The sequence below is a fragment of the Diceros bicornis genome, chromosome 24 (genome assembly GCF_020826845.1).
Source record: "Diceros bicornis minor isolate mBicDic1 chromosome 24, mDicBic1.mat.cur, whole genome shotgun sequence".
NCBI classification, from domain to species: Eukaryota; Metazoa; Chordata; class Mammalia; order Perissodactyla; family Rhinocerotidae; genus Diceros; species Diceros bicornis.
This window is the reverse complement of record NC_080763.1, coordinates 2,850,560-2,873,655: the sequence shown is the minus strand read 5'-3', so window position 1 is coordinate 2,873,655 and position 23,096 is coordinate 2,850,560. Positions and strand designations below refer to the sequence as shown.

The 23,096-nt window shown below is 36.7% G+C and overlaps 1 protein-coding gene across 11 annotated transcripts in view; it reads left to right on the top strand.

The window, feature by feature from the left end:
• Nucleotides 1-21,735, top strand: part of TXNDC16 (thioredoxin domain containing 16) — a 127,203-nt gene extending 105,468 nt beyond the window's left edge. For 8 of the 11 annotated variants that reach the window (XM_058566915.1, XM_058566916.1, XM_058566918.1 and 5 more), the window contains 4 exons: nt 1,181-1,319; nt 6,074-6,234; nt 8,678-8,868; nt 20,498-21,735. In XM_058566915.1, the coding sequence (XP_058422898.1) occupies nt 1,181-1,319; nt 6,074-6,234; nt 8,678-8,868; nt 20,498-20,766 (760 nt within the window). In that variant the 3' untranslated portion in view covers nt 20,767-21,735. The other 3 variants (XM_058566920.1, XM_058566921.1, XM_058566922.1) reach the window with 3 other exon arrangements.
• Nucleotides 21,736-23,096: the final 1,361 nt, after the last annotated feature.

Genomic DNA, 23,096 nt, shown 5'->3' with positions numbered 1-23,096 from the left:
TGAGACCTATTCACCTGACACATGAGCCGTCACCTACTATCTTCTACTCTGCTGTCATGGTGCGTTTAACTATGGTCCAAAGAGCTAGACCAGTAGGTTTTCAGATTGTGTTTTGTTTATAACCAACTGGTCAACTAAGAGGGTCCTCCAGGTAATCTGAAGACTAGGCTGTCTACTAATGCCAATAATGTTATAATATCTATACTTTGTTCTAGCACGAATTGAGTTTTTACATGATGTAAGTGTGACTACCTTACTGGTAATTGCACACAAAGCATTTTTTCCTATTTCATTTAGCGATTTTCTTTTAGGTTTAGTTTGCAAAAGTAATGGCAGGAGGAACAGATTTGGGCTCTGTTTCAGTGGAGAGAGTACAGACTCTATACCTGGAGTACCTCAGTTTGAATTCTATCTCTGCCATTTATCACTTGCTGAGTCCTGGTTTCCTCATCTGTAAAATGGAAGTGATAGTGGCTACTTTATAGGGCTGTTGTGAGGGCTAAATGAAAATTAAAAGCACCTGGCATAGTTGCTGGCATATAATAGGTTTCTTTCTTTTCTTTTTGTTTTTGAGGACGATCGACCCTGAGCTAACATCTGCCAATCCTCCTCTTTTTTTTTTTTTTTTTTTGCTGAGGAAGACTGGCCCTGGGCTAACATCCATGCCCATCTTCCTCCACTTTATATGGGACGCCGCCACACGTGGCTTGCCAAGTGGTGTGTTGGTGCGCGCCCGGGATCTGAACCGGCAAACCCGGGGCTGTCACAGCGGAGCGTGCGCACTTAACTGCTTGTGCCACCGGGCCGGCCCCAATAGGTTTCTAATAAGTGCCCATCTCCTTGCTCAGTAGTATGGTGAGCAGTCCACAAAGGGTGAGAACCATTCAGTGTGTTTCTAATCCTATTTAGACATTTTCTGGGTGAGTAAATTGTCTAGAAACAAAAAATCTGTCTAGATTATTATCTGGTGCTTTCTTTTAATCTAGGTCACTAAGGCTCCTGAACTTCCTCATGTAGCCTCACGTAGAAGATAAGTTTCTCTGGAAATTGAGTTCATTTTTCATTAGTAGTAGGGCTCCCCATTTGCTCCCTTCCACTGTGACCTCATGGCCTACTTGTTCATGTTTTTGATGACTTGCTATATTTTGTTTGCAAATTTTGATACTACATTTCTCTATAGGTCAAATAAATATGCTGCAACTCTTCCAGCCCTGCTGCTTGCCAGACACAAAGAAGGTAAAACAGAGAGCATTCCGTTAGCTAACACCCACGTGCAAGACATAGTTCAAATAATAACAAATGCATTCCTGGAAACATTTGTGAGTATATTTTATAATAAGAATGTTATATGAAAGAAGAAAATCTAGATCAGTTCAAGATTGTGTACTTTGATACATGGTTTTCCAGGTTTTGTTGGCACAGGCCATGATGATTGTGAGCTGGAGATTCATTGGGTAGCTCTGTTTTATTGTTCACTCATTGTGCGTATATACAGCTTCTCTAGGCCACTGCCAAAAGTTTACATGTCTGGATTATTTTTGTTGCTGAGACTAGTGTGGTTGATGGCCAGTTGAAGTACTTAATCTAGGCTGAAACTTGGTATAAATAAAGCCCATGGATTCTGGAGAGTCTGAGTGCCTGGCTTCAAATCCTTGCTCGAGTCCTCACTGGCTGTATGTTAACTTCTCTGTGCCTCAGTTTCCAGGTGTGTAAAATGTAGCTGATGGTGGCAGCTGCTGCAGAGAGTTATTGTAAGGACTAAAGGAGATTTGTGTACAGTGCTTGGCTCCTGGTAAATAGTCAACAAGTGTTAGCCAGTATTCTTATTATTGATACAGTTTTAGAACAGTATTGTCTTATGAAAGGCCTATTCCAATGCTTACTTTGCATAATAGTGGATTCAAGGGCACAACAGAGGTAACTTCCATTTCGTGATTTCAGTTGTTTTGAGTTTATATTATACATAGCTAGAATATTATGAATTTATGCTTTTCTACATTTCTAAAGTGACATAAAGAGCACTATTATCAGCTATAAATATTGAATGAATATCCTATTATTATGTTTCTTGTCATGATGATCTAAATAATATTACATTTTAGGCTCAAATAAATGATTGTAGTCTTCATTAAGTCTTTTTGTGGCTTTGGTTCTGTTCCCTCACTACCGCAACATTAAAGTTACAGGTTATAGTTAATCAAATCATTAATGTTTTCAGGATGTAGTTTTCTAAACTATTTATCGAAGTAACATTTTGTCTTTAATGACATGTTATTAAATGAATATTTCTCTAGCATATACATAATGTAATATTTTTGGAATTATTATAAGCCTTTAACTTTTTTTTCCAGATAATACAGAAAACTATAAAGAAAATTAGAATCGACTAATAACCTCCTTCACCAAGTTTAAATTTGGGGATCTATTTTCCCAAGCTTTCAAAAAATTCTATTTGTATATATATGTTTGTCTTTTTATATTAAGGGATATTTCCATCAAGAAATAAAGATATGCAGATTGGTGTTTTTAATGGTGTTTTAATTTTCCGTTGATGGATATTTAAATTGTCTTTAGTTTTGTTTTGCTTTGTTTTACTCAGAGACCATCCTTGTAGATAATCTTTGGGTGTTTCCATGGTTATATTATACTTAAGGTAAATTGATAGAATTTGAATTTTTAGTCCAAAGGGTAGGCACATTTTTCTTTTTAAATTTTTTTTTTGTGTGTGAGGAAGATCAGCCCTGAGCTAACGTCCATGCTAATTCTCCTCTTTTTGCTGAGGAAGACCAGCCCTGAGCTAACATCTACTGCCAATCCTCTTCCTTTTTTTTCCCCCCCCAAAGCCCCAGTAGATAGTTGTATGTCATAGTTGCACATCCTTCTAGTTGCTGTATGTGGGACAAGGCCTCAGCATGGCCAGAGAAGCAGTGCGTCGGTGCACGCCCGGGATCTGAACCTGGGCCGCCAGTAGCGGAGCGTGTGCACTTAGCCGCTAAGCCATGGGGCCGGCCCCAAGTAAGCACATTTTTAAGGCTTCTGATACTTACTCCTGTTTTGCCTGGCAGAAGATTTGTATCAACTTACTCTTTCATCTGTGCCTAACTGATAGATAAAAATCAGTATCTAATTTTTTTTCTATAGCATTATCTTCTTTAAGGCTGAGAAACTTTAGGTAAACTTAACTATCAAAATCTGTTTATGGTCAAGGCAAGTGTGATAAGCATTATGGCAGTGTTTCAGTTTACAATGTTTTGGTTTGCAGTGTTCAACTAAATGTTGAACAGCTATAATAATTATTTTGCTTTTTGTTTGTGACCTTTCCATAAATTCTAAAACCCTCGAGTGGTTATTAAATTTCTTGAAGCTGCTCTGTGTTGGAGGCTTAAGTCTAGAGCACGTAGTGACTGTGCAACAGCCAGGAGTGGCAAGCTCGTCTCCTGGCCTGCATGTAGGTGCTGGAAAGACTGGTTCCTCCCTCTGAATAAGAAAGAGGAGTGGATGACCAGATCCATTTTTTTGGATAAACATTTTTTTGGTAAACATTTTTTATGGTATCAAATTTTTATTTTAATGAAACTGATGACAAATAGGCCAGGTAAATAATGCCCAGATCTGAAATACATGATAATTAGCTACATAACCAATGATGTATCCAAGGCTATCACACTTAGAACTATTTGTTAGGAAATATGTTTAGCACTTTTCTCAGATACATTGAGTTGCCTTTTTTATGCTTTCATTATGGATAAGAATATTAGAACTCACACAATTATAGCCTCTTATATACTCAAATAGCCAAAGGTTACCTTTCAATTACCACGTTTGGTGACCTTTTCTGTTTTTCCTTAGCCTCTCAGTAGCAGTGGAAACTGTTGACTACGCCATTCCTTCTTAAACTTCTCTCTTCCTCGGGCTTTTGCGGTTCAGTCATCTCCAGATACTCCTTCAGCCTCTGGCCACTCTAGAATTACATCTTCAACCCTTTTTTGTTCTTTTGCTGTGTTCTTTCTTTGGGAAATTTTGTCCATACCCGTAACTTCTACCATCCTTATACCAGCTGATGATTCCTAAATCTGAGTTTCTGATCTTAACTTTCCTTCTAAACTCACAGAATTCTTGGACTTTCTTTCCTGGCAGACATAGGAAATAGCAATGCCTGTCACTGGTCTGCCTGTCCACAAATTCATATTCCAGTTAGTCATCTAAAACAGGCCTAGCCTCATTTGATACAAAATCTTCTTGGTATTTCTGAGAGCTAGAAAACCTATCAAATCATTTTCCCATCTGGTCTTACAGCCACGTTTATCTCTTACATGCCTAAGTCTGGCATACTTCACTCGCACTGTTCTCGGATATTGTGTTTGCTTTAACACGTCTATGCCTGTCCTCATGATGCTCCCTATATCTGGAATCCCTGCTCTAGCACACACATCAGTCTGTCAAGATCTTTTTCCTTATCCAAGGCCCAGATCAAATATCACTTCCTAAAATCATCCATGAGCTTCCCTACCTTTTTTAGCTTAATTTTGAGCCAGTAGGTTTCCTTATTGTCACACATTAATTTTTTCTTGGATCACAGCGGTTGTACAACTGTTTCCTCCTCTAAAGTATGAATTCTTTGAGGGCAGGGAAAGTATCTTATTTCTTTCTGATTCAGTACTCAGCATAACATCTTGAACTTTGTAGTTCTCAATAGATGTTTGAATTGAGCAATGGTGGCTCCATCTCACCTAATGTTTCAAATCTGTTCAGAGTGAGGAAATCCGCTGGCTTGATAAGATCTGTCAATTTTAGGAAGGGGATATAACTCATGTAGAAGATTAAAGATGATAACTAACACAAGAAGACAACATAGAGGAATTTGGAGAAGAAGGGATCTAAGATTTAAGTCATGAAAAAGGAAGGTGTGAGAAGAGGATTTTGAGTGTGAAAGAGAAAGAATTTGAAGAAAAGTAAGAATTGGCAGAGGAATGTGGCTTTGAAAACTAAATAGGGAAAAGTATATGCCAGAGTTTGGTGTTGGAGGATGAACCAGTACTGTGTTCAGAGGTGGCTGGCACTATGAAGAAAAATAAAATTGTTGATTTGGATTTCTAGTTTGATCCAATATAATGGGAAGCTGGTGAACAGGACGCCGGGGTGCTGGTTTTAACTCTTCCTCCTACTTAGCTGTGCGACTTCAGCAAGTCAGCTTCTCTTCATTGGTTTCCTCTTCTGTCGGTTGGATTATTTATCTGATAGAGGGTGATTTAATCTACCCACAGGTATTTCCAGAAGATGAAATAACAGATGTGGAACTAAAAATGGAAAATGGTAGAAGGCTTTAATATTCCAAGTCATTGCTATTTTTAATCCTACATATATTAACATTGTTTGTTGCTCTTTCCAATTTTTTTAATAATAACCTAGACAAATTGTCTTGTACGAATATATAAAAAATGGTTATTCTCTTTTAATTAATAAAAAGAGTAAAAAAGTTAGGTTTCTTATTTCTTATTAAATACTTTGTTATTTTAAACCAAAAAGAAATGAGACCTTTAAAAATTTATTTTAACGTAGTTTTTGATTACTTTAATTATGCTAAAAATCCGTAATATTGAAACAAAGTAAGATTTTATTAATTTTTAAGTAATTGTAGACATTAAAAGATTATATCTTTAAAACTCAGCTGAAAGTTTTTTTCAAAAATTTTATGTCAGAGGAAAAATATAACAAGAGTTTTGTTTGTCATGTGGATGTTGGCTAGTCTGGTCCAGATTTTAGCATAAAAAATTATTAGAAGTGTTACATCCTTTTAAAACAGGGAGCTCCGTTGAGTTAATTTATTTTCAAATTCTATTAGTAGTTTTATTTTGAAAATAACTAACTCATTATTGAGATAAAATAGACTTAAATCCAAAACTCTTGAGATTCATAGTTATTAGTATAGCAAAATCTCCACTTAAATGAAAATATATTTGAATTATGTTTTGCAAACTAAAATTTCATGAGTTATTTGAACATTATTTTGTATTTTATTCATCATTATTCCTCATGGGGTTTTTTTTTTTTGTTCCTTTTTTTTTTTTAACAGCCAGAAATCACTGTGGAAAATCTTCCCATTTATTTAAGACTTCAGAAACCATTACTTATTTTATTCAGTGATGGCAGCATAATTCCTCGGTATAAAAAAACAATATTGACGCTGGTAAAGGAGAAACACTTGGATTCTCTTACCCCTTGCTGGTTAAATCTGTAAGTATATTTTTATTTTTTAATATGCAAAAGGTAAAGTATAATTATTATTACATTTTCATTAGGAAATGAAACTCTCTAATTCTACCTTTGGAGTTAATATTATGGGACCAATGTCTACGTCATCGTGATATTTTAGTTAATTAAACTCCCTCGGATGGTCTAAGATGACCTTGTTTTAGAATGAATTCTGTTCTACAATAAATTTTTTTTGCTGTGTTTTAATTTTATATCAGCTTTATTGAAGTATAATTAACAAATAAAGTTTTAAGATATTTAAAGTGTACATTGTGATGATTTGATGTATGTATTGTGAAAGGATTCCTTCATCTAGTTAATTAACACATTCATCACCTTATATATATATACACACATACATAAATTTTTTGAAGGTGAGAACATTTAAGTTCTACTCTTTTAGAAAATTTCAATTATACAATATAGTGTTACCCAACTATAGTCACCATGTTTTACATTAGATCCTCAGACCTTATTCATCTTATAGCTGAAAGTTTGTACCCTTTACCAACCTCTCCCTGCCCCCCCCCCCCCCCCGCTAGCCCCTGGCAACCACTTTTCTACTCTCTGTGTCTATCTATGAGTTTGACTTTTTTTTTTTTAGATTCCACGTATAAGTATAACATATAACATGCAGTATTTATTTTTCTCTGTCTGGCTTATTTCACTTAGCATAATGCCTTTAAGATTCATCCATGTTGTAGCAAACGGCAGGATTTCCTTCTTTCTCATGGCTGAATAATAGTCCATTGTATATATTTACCACGTCGTCTTCCTCTGTTCCTCCGTTGACAGGTTGTTTCCATGTCTTGGCTATTGTGAATAATGCTGCAATGGAGATGGGAGTGCAGATAGCTCTTCAATATCCTGTTTTAATTTCCTTTACATGCATACCCAGAACTAGGATAGCTGGATCATATGGTAGTTCTATTTTTAATGTTTTAAGGAACCTCCATACTGTTTTCCACAATGGCTGCACCAATTTACATTCCCACCAACAATGCACAGGGTTCCCTTTTCTCCACAACCTCACCAACACTTGCTATCTCTTGTCTTTTTGATAATAGCCATCTAAAAGGTGTGAAGTGATATGGTGGTTTTGATTTGCATTTCCCTGATGATAAGTGATGTTGAGCATCTTTTCATGTACTTTTTGGCCATTTTTATGTCTTCTTTGCAAAATGTCTATTTAGTTCCTCTGCCCATTTTTAAATTGTTTTTTTTTTTTTAACTATTGAGTTATGTGAATTATTTTGGATAGTAACCCCTTATTAAATGTATGACTTGCAAATATTTTCTCCCATTCCATGGGTTGCCTTTTTATTTTGTTGATGCTTTCCTTTGCTGTGCAGAAGCTTTTTAGTTTGATGTAGTCCCACTTGTTTATTTTTGCTTTTGTTAGTTTTGCTTTTGCTGTCATACTATAAATTTTTTAAAGTAATAATTTTTCAGATTTTAAAAGTAATTGATGTTCATTGAGGAAAACTTGACAAATACAGAAAAATAAACATTGTGATATTTTGACATTTTTCCTTCAGGTCCTTTTTCTGTACTTCTGTATTTTTAAAATGCAGCCTAAAATGTTACAGAAAGTTTTCAGTGCATTCATCAACAGTATTTCCTGGTATGTTTTCTAGATGTTTGGCTTGTGTTACGTTTAATGTCTATGAACACAGTTCACATATATACACACTATCCATTGTTCAAATTAGTCAGAAGAAAGACATTTTATTTTTAACTCATTTGGAAAAAATACAAGAATGACGCAGTGTACATTTTTGCTGTGAAGAGTTCACTAACAGTACAACCCACTGCTTGAGACAAAATTTTCCCAGGTAATTATCCTTGTAGGTATCTCGGGGTAAAATGGTATTTTCCCTAATGTGGAATGTTCTGTATTAGGAAAACTAGGCATGTTAAACTTATGGTTTCCTTGTATGAACACAATTTTTAAAAATCTTTTTAATTTGAAATTAATCCCTTCTTTTTTCCTGAGAAAAGACACAATTTTGTTTGGAAAAGAAGTATTTATTATAGGTATCTTGTTATTTTATAGTTTGTAACCATTTAATTTTTGAGCTCACATGATCAGATACTTGACTAAACTTGGGAAGGAACTTATTGATTGTAGTAGGCCGAAATTGACAAGCCTTTGGACTATACCTGTTTTTCATTAAAACTTGCATTGACTGCCTCTTTTTCTCCTAAGAGAAACACAGTGCCCCATGTTAAAAGAAACTTTTCAATACTGTGATTACTGATAACATAGTTATATAGATCTCTTGGTTTTTAGGACAGCTCTTCATAAAATAAACTTATTGGCGTGATACTATATTTAAAGGTTAATGTTCTACAAACTGTTGCTTTCATTATTTTGTTGTAGAAAGAAATATTAATTAACATGTTGAATCGCTCCCTTTCCTAGAAAGAATACTCCTGTGGGGAGAGGAATCTTGCAGGTGTATTTTGATGCTCTACCTCCCCTTCCTCTTCTTCTTGTGGTGAATTTGCATTCAGGTGGCCAAGTATTTGCATTTCCTTCAGACCAGGATGTAACTGAACAAAACCTTTTATTGTGGCTTAAGAAATTGGAAGCAGGACTAGAAAGTCATATCAGTAAGTTTTCTGTTTTAATACACACAGTTCTGTATTTTGCTTCATACATTTTAAAACTTAAAGTATAGCTAAATGAAAGCTAGAATGAGTTGAATTGTAATGTTCATAAATATCCTAAATATTAATATGCTGATCGCATTGTACATGGGACAACTCCTAAGTGGTAGGTATTATTATCTACAGAAAATAAGTACCATTGTATTAACTTTAGTAATAAGAGCCAACATTTATTTATTTATTTATTTATTTAATTTTTTGTTTATTGCAGTAACATTGGTTTATAACATTGTATAAATTTCAGGTGTACATCATTATACTTCTATTTCTGCATAGATTACATCATGTTCACCACCCAAATACTAATTACAACCCATCACCACACACATGTGCCGAATTATCCCTTTCACCCTCCTCCCTCCCCCCTCCCCCATTCCCCTCTGGTAACCACCAATCCAATCTCTGTCTCTATGTGTTTGTTTATTGTTGTTATTATCTACGACTTAATGAAGGAAATCATATGGTATTTGACCTTCTCCCTCTGACTTATTTCACTTTGCATAATACCCTCAGTGTCCATCCATGTTGTCACAAATGGCTGGATTTCATCGTTTCTTATGTCTGAGTAGTATTCCATTGTGTATATATACCACATGTTCTTTATCCATTCGTCCCTTGATGGACACTTAGGTTGCTTCCAAGTCTTGGCTATTGTGAATAACGCTGCAATGAACACAGGGGTGCATGTATCTTTACGCACTGGTGTTTTCAAGTTCTTTGGATAAATACCCAGCAGTGGAATAGCTGGATCATATGGTAGTTCCATCCTTGATTTTTTGAGGAATCTCCATACTGTTTTCCATAGTGGCTGCACCAGTTTGCACTCCCACCAGCAGTGTATGAGAGTTCCCTTCACTCCACATCCTCTCCAACACATGTTGTTTCTTGTCTTGTTAATTATAGCCATTCTGACGGGCGTGAGGTGATATCTCATTGTAGTTTTGATTTGCATTTCCCTGATAGTTAATGATTTTGAACATCTTTTCATGTGTCTGTTGGCCATCTGTATATCTTCTTTGGAGAAACGTCTGTTCAGGTCTTTTGCCCATTTTTTAATCAGGTTGTTAGTTTTTTGTTGTTGAGATGCATGAGTTCTTTATATATTTTAGAGATTAAGCCCTTATCAGATGTATGGTTTGCAAATATCTTCTCCCAATTGTTCGGTTGTCTTTTCGTTTTGTTGATGGTTTCCTTTGCTGTGCAGAAGCTTTTTAGTTTGATGTAGTCCCATTTGTTTATTTTTTCTATTGTTTCTCTTGCCCGGTCAGACATGGTGCTTGAAAATATGTTGCTAAGACCAATATCGAAGAGCGTACTGCCTATGTTTTCTTCTAGAAGTTTCATAGTTTCAGGTCTTACATTCAAGTCTTTAATCCATTTTGAGTTAATTTTTGTGTATGGTGTAAGGTAAGGGTGTACTTTCATTTTTTTGCATATGGCTATCCAGTTTTCCCAACATTGTTTGTTGAAGAGACTTTCTTTTCTCCATTGTATGTTCTTGGCTCCTTTGTCAAAGATTAGCTGTCCATAGATGTGTGAGTTTATTTCTGGGCTTTCGATTCTATTCCATTGATCTGTGTGTCTGTTTTTGTGCCAGTACCATGCTGTTTTGGTTACTATAGCTTTGTAGCATATTTTGAAATCAGGGAGTGTGATACCTCCAGCTTTGTTCTTTTTTCTCAAGATTCCTTTACCTATTCGGTGTCTTTTGTTGTTCCATATAAATTTTAGGATTCTTTGTTCTATTTCTGTGAAAAATGTTGTTGGAACTTTGATAGGGATTGCATCGAATCTATAGATGGCTTTAGGAAGTATGGACATCTTAACTATGTTAATTCTTCCAATCCAAGAGCACAGAAGATGTTTCCATTTCTTTGTGTCTTCTTCAATGTCTTTCAGCAATGTTTTATAGTTTTCGGTGTACAGATCTTTCACCTCTTTGGTTAAGTTTATTCCTAGGTATTTTATTCTTTTTCTTGCAGTTGTAAATGGGACTGTATTCTTAATTTCTCTTTCTGCTACTTTGTTGTTAGTGTATAGAAACGCCACTGATTTTTGTATGTTGATTTTGTATCCTGCAACTTTACCGTATTCGTTTATTACTTCTAAAAGTTTTTTGTTGTATTCTTTAGGGTTTTCTATATATAAAATCCTGTCATCTGCAAATAGTGACAGTTTCACTTCTTCCTTTCCAATTTGGATCCCTTTTATTTCTTTCTCTTGCCTGATTGCTCTGGCTAGGACTTGCAGTACTATGTTAAATAGGAGTGGTGACAGTGGGCATCCTTGTCTGGTTCCTGTTCTTAGAGGGATAGCTTTCAGTTTTTCACCATTCAGGATGATATTAGCTGTGGGTTTGTCATATATGGCCTTTATTGTGTTGAGGTACTTTCCTTCTATCCCCATTTTATTCAGAGTTTTTATCATAAATGGATGCTGTATCTTGTCAAATGCTTTCTCTGCATCTATTGAGATGATCATGTGATTTTTATTCTTCATTTTATTAATGTGGTGTATCATGTTGATTGATTTGCAAATGTTGAACCATCCCTGCATACATGGAATAAATCCCACTTGATCATGGTGTATAATCTTTTTAAGGTATTGTTGTATGCCATTTGCTAGTATTTTGTTGAGGATTTTTGCATCGATGTTCATCAGTGATACTGGCCTGTAGTTTTCTTTTTTTGTGTTGTCCTTGTTTGGTTTTGGTATCAGGGTGATGTCGGCTTTCTAGAATGAGTTAGGGAGCTTCCCCCCTCCTCAATTTTTTGGAAGAGTTTGAGAAGGGTGGGTATTAAGTCTTGTTTGAATGTTTGGTAGAATTCACCAGGGAAGCTGTCTGGTCCTGGACTTTTATTTTTGGAGAGCTTTGTAATTATTGTTTCGATCTCCTTACTGGTGATTTGTCTATTCAAATTCTCTACTTCTTCTTGATCCAGTTTTGGAAGGTTGTATGATTCTAAGAATTTATCCATTTCTTCCAGATTGTCGAATTTGTTGGCATATAGCTTTTCATAGTATTCTCTTAGAATCCTTAGTATTTCTGAGGTGTCTGTTGTAATTTCTCCTCTTTCATTTCTGATTTTACTTATTTGTGCCTTCTCTCTTTTTTTCCTGGTGAGTCTAGCTAAAGGTTTGTCAATTTTGTTGATCTTTTCAAAGAGCCAGCTCTTGGTTTTATTAATTTTTTCTTTTGTTTTTTTGCTCTCCTTTTCATTTATTTCTGCTCTGATTTTTATGATTTCCCTTCTTCTACTGATTTTGGGCTTTGTTTGTTCTTCTTTTTCCAGTTCCTTTAGGTGCATTGTTAGATTGTTTATTTGAGATTTTTCTTGTTTGTTGAGATAGGCCTGTATTGCTATAAACTTCCCTCTTAGAACTGCTTTTGCTATGTCCCATGAATTCTGGCATGTTGTGTTTTCATTTTCATTTGTCTCCAGGTATTTTTTGATTTCTTCTTTGATTTCTTCGTTGACCCAGTCATTGTTCAGTAGCGTTTTGTTTAATCTCCACGTATTTGTGGCTTTTCTGATTTTCTTCCTATAGTTGATTTCTAGTTTTATACCCTTGTGGTCAGAGAAGATGCTTGGTATTATTTCAATCTTCTTAAATTTATGTAGACTCGTTTTGTGGCCTAATATGTGATCAATCCTGGAGAATGTTCCATGTGCATTTGAAAAGAACGTGTATTCTTCAGTTTTTGGATGGAATGCTCTGTATATATCTACTAGGTCCATCTGTTCTAGTGTGTCGTTTAAGGCCAGTGTTTCCTTATTGATCTTCTGTTTGGATGATCTATCCATTGGTGTAAGTGGAGTGTTAAAGTCCCCTACTCTTATTGTGTTACTGTCTATTTCTCTTCTTATGTCTGTTAATAATTGCCCTATATATTTAGGTGCCCCTACATTGGGTGCGTAGATATTTACAAGTGTTATATCCTCTTGTTGGGTTGTTCCCTTGATCATTATTTAATGCCCTTCTTTGTCTCTTTTTACAGTTTTTGTTTTAAAGTCTATTTTGTCTGATATGAGTACTGCTACCCCAGCTTTCTTTTCATTGCCATTTGCGTGGAGTATCGTTTTGCATCTCTTCACTTTCAGTTTGTGAGTGTCTTTAGATCTGAAGTGTGTCTCTTGTATGCAGCATATATATGGGTCTTCTTGTTTTGTTATCCAATCAGCCACCCTATGCCTTTTAATTGGATCATTTAGTCTATTGACGTTTAAAGTAGCTATTGATAAGTATGTACTTACTGCCATTTTTTAACTTTTTTTCTCAGTGTTTTAGTAGTCCTTCTCTGTTCCTTTCTCCTTCTATACAGAATTGATGGTCTCTTTAGTTTGACCTCTGTCTGTAAGCTCTGCTCTTTAACTCCCCTCCTCCCTCCTTTTATGTTTTTGATATCATATCTAACCTCTTTTTTGTGCATTTGTATCCACTACCCTCTTATCATGGAAATAGATAATTTTTCCTATTTGTGGTTTTCTCTTTTCCCCTTAAATCAGTCCCTTTAACATTTCTTGTAGCACTGGTTTCTTGGTGACAAACTCCTTTAATTTTTGCTTGTCTGGGAAATTTTTGATTTTTCCTTCCATTTTGAATAATAATCTTGCTGGGTAGAGTATTCTTGGCTGTAAGTTTTTTCCTTTTAGCACTTTAAATATACGTTGCCACTCTCTTCTAGCCTGTAAGGTTTCTGCTGAGAAGTCAGCTGATAGCCTTATGGCGTTTCCTTTGTATGTAACTTGACATTCTCTTGCGGCTTTTAGGATTCTCTCTTTATCTTTAATTCTAGACATTTTGATTATGATGTGTCTTGTTGTGGGCCTCTTTGGGTTTATCTTCTTTGGGGTTCTCTGTGCTTCCTGTACCTGGATGTCTGTTTCCTTCCTTAGGTTAGGGAAGTTTTCATCTATTATTTCTTGAAATAGATTCTCTGCCCCTTTGTCTCGCTCTTCTCCTTCCGGGACAACTATAACACGGATGTTAGTGAGCTTGATGTTGTCCCAGAGGTCCCTTAGACTGTCCTCACTCTTTTTAACTCTTTTCTCTTTTACCTGTTCAGCTTGTGTAATTTCTTCTAGTCTTTTGTCCAGCTTGCAGATCTGTTCTTCTGTATCCTCTACTCTGCTTTTGAGTCCGTCTAGCTAATTTTCCATTTCCAGTATTGTATTCTTCATTTCTGATTGGTTTTTTTATATCTTCCATTTCTTTGTTGACACTCTCACTGAGTTCATCTATTCTTCTCCCCACATCAGTGAACATCCGTAACACTCTTAGTTCGAACTCCCTGTCGGGTAGGTTCCTCATTTCTGTTTCACTTAGTTCCTTTTCTGGGGTTTTGTCCTGTTACCTTACTTGGAATGTATTCCTTTGCCTCCTCATTTTGCCTCTTTCCCTGTGCTTGTGTCTACATATTAGGTAGGTCAGCTACGTCTCCTGCTCTTGGATAGGTGACTTTATACAAGTGATGCCTTAGGAGTCCTGCAGTGTGCTTCCCTCAGTTCTCAATGTTCCAGGGGTGACCCCTAGGTGGGTTACGTGTGTCCTTCTGTTGTGGCCTGTTTGCCCTCCCTGTAGGTGCCCAGGGAGGCCGAGTTATGCTCCTGGTCAGCTGTTGTAATGCTCAGCTTCTTCTAGTTGTTGTGGGCCCTTCAGTCTCTTTATCAGGTGTGGGGAGCCCCAGCTAAGTTGGCTGCTAATTCTAATACCACGTTTGTGTTGCAGTATTTCTTTTAAGTGAGTAGGCCCCCAGTGTGGCAGGTTGTTAGGCTTAGGGGCTTACAATTGCTATAAGCCTCCAGCCTTTAGGTCTCTTGTCAGCTCTCTGAGGATTGCAGCTGGGTGGGGCTGGCCTCAGGCACGGGAGCACCCAATTGTTTCAGGCTTTGGAAGGTGGGGCAAACCCCCTATGTGGGTCTTTGAGAAGCACAAGTCTTCTGCAGCTGACAAGCCCTGCCGCCCACAGGTCCACACACACAGTCAACACAGTCCTGCCTTGTGTGCACGCCCCGACCTCCTGAAGCAGACCCAGTCTCTGCACGGCAGGAGCCCCACACACTCCACCACTGCCCCACACTTTCCACCTGCTCCCTGTGCATGCCCTGCCCCACTGAAGTGGGCTCAGTTGCCAGGCTGCAGAGAATCCAGTTACCAATCTATGCAGGCCCACAAGTTGCCTGAGGGCTTGTTGTTGGGTGGGGCCAGTCTGTAGGGTGGGCTGCCCGCCCTGGCTGAGCTCTGGCTGAGCTGGATTATTTTTTTCCCCCAAAGCCCCAGTAGATAGTTGTATGTCATACCTGCACATCCTTCTAGTTGCTGTATGTGGGACACGGCCTCAGCATGGCTGGAGAAGCGGTGCATCGGTGCGTGCCCGGGATCCGAACCCAGGCCGCCAGCAGTGGAGCGCACGCACTTAACCGCTAAGCCTCAGGGCCGGCCCATGGCTGAGCTGGATTAAATCGGTGCTCTAGTGGGTTGGGCAGACCTGAGCTAGCAGGACCCAGGGAGAACTCCAATGGCGTCTGTGTCAGCACAACCACACCCGGCCACAACAGTGGCCGCCTCCAATGTCCCAGTCCCTGGCGAGGTCTCACCTGTTACTGAGATGCACTCAGGGCCTATCAGGTGAGTCTCTTTTCACCAAAGCACTATGCACCTTTCTTTCTGGTGATTTTAGGATGCTTTCTGATACGGGTGAGTTTGCGCGTGGGCCCTTTAAGAGCCGGTTTTAATTTCTTTGTCAACCAGCTTTTCTGGGGGTACTCCCCAATGGTTTAGTAGCAGGCAAAGTCACATATTATGCCACTGGTCTCAATTTTGCTGGGTCCACAAAATGCCTACCGCGGGGCCTCTCCCTGGCTCAGGGCCCCGCACGTCTAGGGAGGCTGCATACCTGTGGGCAGCTCCCAGGTGGCTGTGAATCTGGCGGCTTGTGAGGGCAGCGTTTTTTCTCTCCAGAAGGGAGTTTCTGCCTCTTCCACCTCAATTAGGATTGTCCTGTGTTACAGGAGTTCCTCTTATCCAGTTTTCAGTTCTGTCTCAGGTAATTTTTCCACGAGTAGTTGTAACTTGGCTGTCTCCGCGGGAGGAGGTGAGTTCAGAGTCTGCCTACGCCGCCATCTTGAGTTCTCTCCAGCCAACATTTATTGAATGTTTATTAGGTGTCTAGCACAATGCTAAGTGATTCATGTGCATTATCTCATGTAGTTCTCATAAGGGTCATGTGAAGTATTATTACCTGTAGAAGAGTTAAGTAACTAGTTCAAAGTTGTATAACTAACCAGTAAATGAGGAAGCTTCGATTCTAACTTTGATCTCTCTTACTCCAGAGCCAGAATTTTGAACCACAAGAAAATAGATCCTGGCCCAGAATTTATGATGCTGGCTTATGAAATGCCATAGTCTCTACTTTTCTAAAACATATGTGAATTTATACGTGTGTTATAGATGTGTATGCTAATTTATATACAGTTGTGGCAACAACATGCCTGTTGCTCTAATTTAAATAAGTTAACATGTAATAACCCAAATCGTTGGTATATTGAGGAAATAGTGTGAAATTTGATTTAATGAAAAATCTGCTAAGGTACTATCCAAGGATTTTGTTATTATTTACCAGATGAACTATATTATAATCATATTTTGACACTATTCCATGACAGAGTCCTGAAATAAGGGGAGGGTGTGTGTGTGTATGTGAATATATATGAATACGTATACACATAATTCTGGTGTACAAACTCCAATTATGTGTTCTATTGTCTCTCAGCCAGCATGCATAGTGTGAATCTACCGTTATGTATATTTGTATGTATTTAATCAGACACTTGATTTTATTTTATGTCAATCATTGCAGCACATCTGTTCTTCCCAGGTGGTCTGCTTCATTTCTATTAAGTTAGGCAATTTTAACTTAATTATTATGTTTAAGTAGCCTATAGATGTTATTTTGATATTGAAATATAATTCATATACCATGAAATTCACCCTTTTAAAGTGTACAATTCAGTGGTTTTTAGTATGTTCACAAGGCCATGCAACCATTACCATTACTGAATTCTAGAACATTTTCATCACCCCAAAAAGAAACTCCATACCCATTAGCAGTCACTCCCCATTCTCCCCTCCCTCCATCCTCTGGCAACCACTAATGGATTTGCCTAATTGGACATTTCATATAAATAGAATCATATAACATGTGGCTTTTTTGTCTGGCTTCTTTCACACAGCATAGGTTTCAAGGATCATTCATGTTATAGCATGAATCAGAATTTCATTCCTTTTTATGAATGAATAATATTCCTTTGTGTGGATAGACCACATTTTGTGGCTCCATCAGTTGACGGACATTTGAGTTGTCTCCACTTTTTTCCTATTTTGAATAATGCTGCTGTGAACATTCATATACATGTTTTTGCATCTGTCAAATACACAGATGCCTTATGCCAGTAGCACAGTCTTGAATACTGCAGCTTTGTAGTAGATTGTAAATTGGGAAATTTGATTTCTCCAACTTTGTTCTTCATTTCCAAGATTATTTTGGCTATTCTGGGTCCTTTTAGATGGTATTTTTAAGTTGTAATTTTTGGAGATAATTTATTAATTTTAATATTTTCCTAGGAAATGTGAAAAATTACTTAATTAAATTGACTGTTTTATTTAAGTTGTAATCTGGAAGGGGGCCTTTCTGTGGTTAACGCTCATCTCTGAGTGATAGCCATACAGTATAGGGGTGCTTTCAGTTGTAGCTCTTGAACTCTTCTGATAGTCTGTGTTCACTTCTCTATCTGCATGGCTATTTTACAGAATCAGATGAGTGTTGTCATTGTGCAGCTGCTGTGCCACAGAGGCCCCATGGGCTCTCACTAAGTCAGATTGGTTTATATGTAGCTAGGGCCAGAGTAGCTCTCAAATTGAATTGCTTTAAAACAGGTGGTGATGTTCAAAGACACAGAAACCTGAGCTTATGACCCAGCCTGTTTGATTACTGACTGTGGCTCTAGGCAAGTCTTTCTTTGTTTCCTCCTCTACAACTATAAAATGAGATTATTTCCTACTCTGACTACGTAGTTATTTTAAAAATCAAAATTGTGTATGCAAAGGCACTTTGTCAAGTGTAAAATCTGAAGTATTATCATTATTTGTGTAAAGATCCTTTCCTACAAGAAGCATTCTCGGGGGCTTTGATTCTTCACCTCAAACCATTACCAAGAGGAAAGAATCAGAATCATTCTTCTGAGTTTCCTGAGAGACTGGTATATCTTCCATTGCAATTTTGTTAATGAATGCCTTTGCCAACTTATTCTTTGAGGGGTTTCCATTATTTCTTTGTATCACTGCTCCTGTTGTTAAGTTATTCCAGCAGCCTCTAAAGCACAGAAAAAGCAAACTGGGCAGTACTTTTTTGTATTGGATGCTGTCTTCTATGCTGGCAGGAGCTGCTCTCACGCTCATTGGGTGATGGCTCTTGATGTGTTGCAGCCTCTCGTGGAATAGCCTGGGTCTGTGACACAGTGCCACAGCTGTCTGCTTCAGCTTGCTTGTTGCACATCTTAATTTCTGTGAAACTGTGATCACTGGCTATTCTTATTTGAGATTTACACTTAACTGTGGTCAAGTTCCCTGACCTTTCTAGGCCTTGGTTTTCTTATCTATAAAATTGGGATGATAATTGTACTTACCTCATGGGGTTATAAAGATTAAATGGGTAATGCCTGATATATAGTAAAGGCTTAATAAATGTTAGCTATTATTATTATTATTACTAATTTGATAATAATGTATTTATTACTCATGTATGGTGAGAGTACAGTTTTATTTGCAATTGAAAACTTTAAGACCTGTGTAGGGTTCACTCAGCAAATGATAGGCAGAATTGTGATGGCCAGTTTCAGGCATTTTGTCATCATCTCAGACCACTAGGCTGCAGTGTTTACTTTAAAAAATAAACGTTGCTAAATACGTGCTATGCTTTAAATTGGACTTTTCTTAGAGATACTTAATATCTTTAACAAAGATACTTTATCTGAATATTGCAAACTACAAACAGTTATTCTAACCTCCTACCTATTCATTATATTCAAGAAAATAGTCTATTCATTTGTCACTTTTGAATCTGCTAACCTGGCAACAGAAATTTGAAACATCAGTTACAGGGGTAGCCTAAATGTAATACCCTGCTGATGTTCCATTTACTAGCATTTCATATAACTGAGTCTGAGTGAAGAAATTATATGTCAGTAAGTAGAGTATGGATATACTACCTATGTATTTATGCAGATTTTTGTTTGAGCTTTAATTCACTCTAGGAAATTAGAATTTATATGAATCTCCTAAGATTTTAAAGATATTTATTTGGTTTAAGAGAGATGCTCAAGTTTGTATTTTATGAATATTTATTTTTATTTTTTTTCATTTAACAATGTAAAGATTCTTTTACTGGAATTTATTTTTTAAATGTTAGCACATTTAATTATATAGTTTATTTCTCAGAATAGTATTTTAAATGGGCAACTAAATTCTAAAATTGTTTTGTAAAAACTGTCTACTAAATGGAGAAAAGTTAGCTAATTTGTCTCATATATATGTTATCAGCTTAAATCAGTTTTCCTCTTCAAAAGATCAATGTTTTAAAATAATGTTAAGATTCATTAGCGTGAAGCCCATCTAAGAAGTTACCCAATCACTGTCTGTTTATAGTACAGTTGATTCTATAGCAATTTTTAATTATTCCTTGTCTACAGTTACTTTTATAAAATGAACTTGTTTTCAAAAGGTGTGTGCAAAGGATGTTAATCAAAAGCTTGAAAAACAAAAATGCTTTAAAGTGAAAGGAAATACATATTTATTTTTTTATTATTTAGACAAGTATGTTCCAAAAATGTTTTGAAATTATTCATAGAAAATAGTTCCAGTTCTTTTGGCTAAAGACAGGGGTAGGGAAGGAAGCAGGAGGCTTTTTCATTTTAACTTGTATCTGTCTGTGTGTAATCTCATTGCACATATTGCTGTTTTTTAAAACCTCCACAGGGTTAACTGGCAGTGAGATTATGGACCTTTTGTTTTTTTTCCTATTAATACTAACCTTTCTCTAGAATGTAATAGCTTGCAAATGTAATATAAAAAATGGAAATGGCTAGGGGGCTGACCCAGTGGCATAGTGGTTAAGTTCACACACTTTGCTTTGGTGGCCTGGGGTTCGCAGGTTCGGATCCCTGGCGCGGACCTATACACTGCTCATCAAATCATACTGTGGTGGCATCCCACAGACACAATAGAGGAAGACAGGCACAGATATTAGCTTGGGGTTAATCTTCCTCAGGGGAAAAAAAAAAAAAGGAAAACTGGCAGCCGATGTTAGCTCTGGGCCAATCATCATCAGCAAAAAAAAAAAAAAAAAAAGGAAAATGGCTAATAATGATAAATGTATCAAGTTCCTTAGATAAGTAAAACTGATAAAGCCTTCACTCTTACAAATATATTTTTCAAAATAAACCATTTTCTAGTATATTTATGTGATGATTTTTTGTCTGTTCATCTTTAACCCCTGATTGTATCTTCCTTTCAGCAATTTTACCTGCTCAGGAATGGAAACCTCCTTTTCCTGCTTATGATTTTCTAAGTATGATGGAAGCTGCAGCATCTCGACGTTCCACTAGGGAAGGTCCTGAGTGTGTGAAAGAGACTGATGTGCAGGAGAGTCATGAAGAACAACATGAAGATAAACCAGCAATCAGAGATGAACCAACTGAAACGTTGAGAATAAAGCATTGGAATAGAAGTAACTGGTTTAAAGAAGCAGAAAAATCATTCAGGCATGACAATAAAGAGTTATGATGCTCAAAGTGAGCTAATGTCCTAGGGCTGTGGAGAGCTTTCCAAAGTCTTTTTGGCTTATTTGATAGACTTAAGAATTTATTTCATTAAAAAATAATGCTAAATCATTTCCAGTTTCTAGACCATTGCTGTCCAATAGAAATATAATGTGAGCCATATATGTAATTTAGAATTTTTTAGTAGCCATATTTAAAAAAAGTAAAAATGAGCAGGTGAAATTAATTTTAATAATATATTTCACCCAGTAAGTATACCCAAAATAGTTCAGTTAACATAAAAATTATGAGATATTTTACATTCTTTTTTCATATCAAGTCTTCAAAATCTAGTGCATATTTACACTTACTGCACATCTCTCTTCAGAGTAGCCACAGATGGCTGGTGACTACTGTATTGACAGCTCGGCTCTAGACAAAGACTGGTGTAATTAATTTAACTTAGTTCTAGTCATGATGTATTTTTAACTAAAATATAGATGTAACTCTAATCACAGCTGACTCCCAATGGAATCCTACAGCTGGCAGTTGTATTTACTTTGCTGTGGACATGATGTTTCTTAACCAGAGAGCAGTTTTGCCCACCAGGGAACTTTTGACAATGTCAAGAGACATTTTTGATTAGGGGTGCTACTGACATCTATCTAGTGTGTAGAAGCTGGGGATGCTGCTAAACACCCTACAGTGCGTTGGACTGGTTCCCACAACAAAGAATTGTCCTGCCCAAATGTCCATAGTGCCGAGGTTGAGTAACCTTGTGTTAACCTAACCTGTGGCACGGTGAACTCCCTGAATTTTCTTGTTCTGCTCAGTTATCGTGTTTGAAAAAATCTTGGATATTAAAGATAAATATTAGGTAGTCTTATCCTGATTATTATCTGGACACAACCTTATCTGTTCTTACAAATTCTTTTTATAATGTTTTCAAAAAGTAGTATGATAACACTAAAAAGGACTCAGAGAGATATATATCACAATATAATATATATATTGTATTATATATATTCTGTTATATATCATATAGTAGAATGTATAATGATTCTCATATAAAATATATAATTCTCATATATATAAATATGTATAAGAATTTTAAAACCTGCTCTTATTTCTACAAGTTATATTGCTAAATTTCAGCTTGAACAGGAATTAAACATTTTGCCATTCTCACATGTAATATATTTCATTGTAACGTTGAGCATTTGCTACTCTCCATACCCCCTCCTTGAAATTTTTCCTGTAGCATGTAATGTGTATTATTTTAGTTCATTCTCATTTGTTCTTATTTCTAACATGGGAGATATGAGAGTGAACTTTAAATACAGTTTGTAGTAATAAAACAACATCAGCCTAACCATTAGAAAATGCTAATTAGCTAAAGCACATAGAAATGTGAAATTGATTAGTCATTGTACCATAGCCAGCAATTTTGACCATTATTAATACATGTTCTTTTAATAATTTTAAATAAAGTATCTGGATTTCAGGCTACCTTCAAAAGTTTCCTCTAGCCTCTGTCATGCCCTCTATTGGACCACTTACCCTATATCAGTTGGGTGTTTTTGGTTGTAAGCAACAGAAATTCAACTTTGGTTAACTCAAGCAAAATGGGAATATTGGGTAATTGACAGAGTTAGAAGAAAAATTAAGCCATGCTTTGAAAATATAGAAACCAAGGATATTCTGGGATCGATGTAGCAGGAACTAACAGCTCAGTGATGAATCAGTTTTGACTATTTTTCTATCTTTTGTGACTCAGGGAGTCCTGGGCAAGTTGATTAGCAGAAGAGTAGACACTTGAATTGGCAGCCTTAACCAGACTTCTATAAGGCAGAAGAGAGAAATCTCACAAAATAAATCTGGATTCTGTTTACCAGAAAAGTTTACAGTGAATGTGGAGAGGGTATCCTCATGACACCATTTGTTGTTCTCTCTGTCCTTTGCATCCTTTTCAGGTCTTTCTGCCACATCCTCCTGTCCATTTTTGAGAGCTTCAGAGGCCCTCTCTCTACCCTCAAGTGGTTGTAGTTTTCCTCCCTGATCCTCTGTAAGACTTGGTGGCCAGTGTATATGTACATTGTGCATAACATCTCATCCCTCATGAGTCAGATTCTTTCACCCTTTCCTGCCTCACCTGTGCTGGAAGGTAAACATCTTTGCTTCCAGCGCTTGTGATGAAATATTCTTGGAGTTCATTACTCAAGTGTATGCTTCTTTTAAAAACTAATTAAACGTGTGTATAAGCCAAACAATAAGAGTTTGAAGATCAATAAGGTCTGTCTTTGGCAATAGAAAGTAATCAAGTAGTTATACTCTGGGAGCTGTGCTTCCACCTGA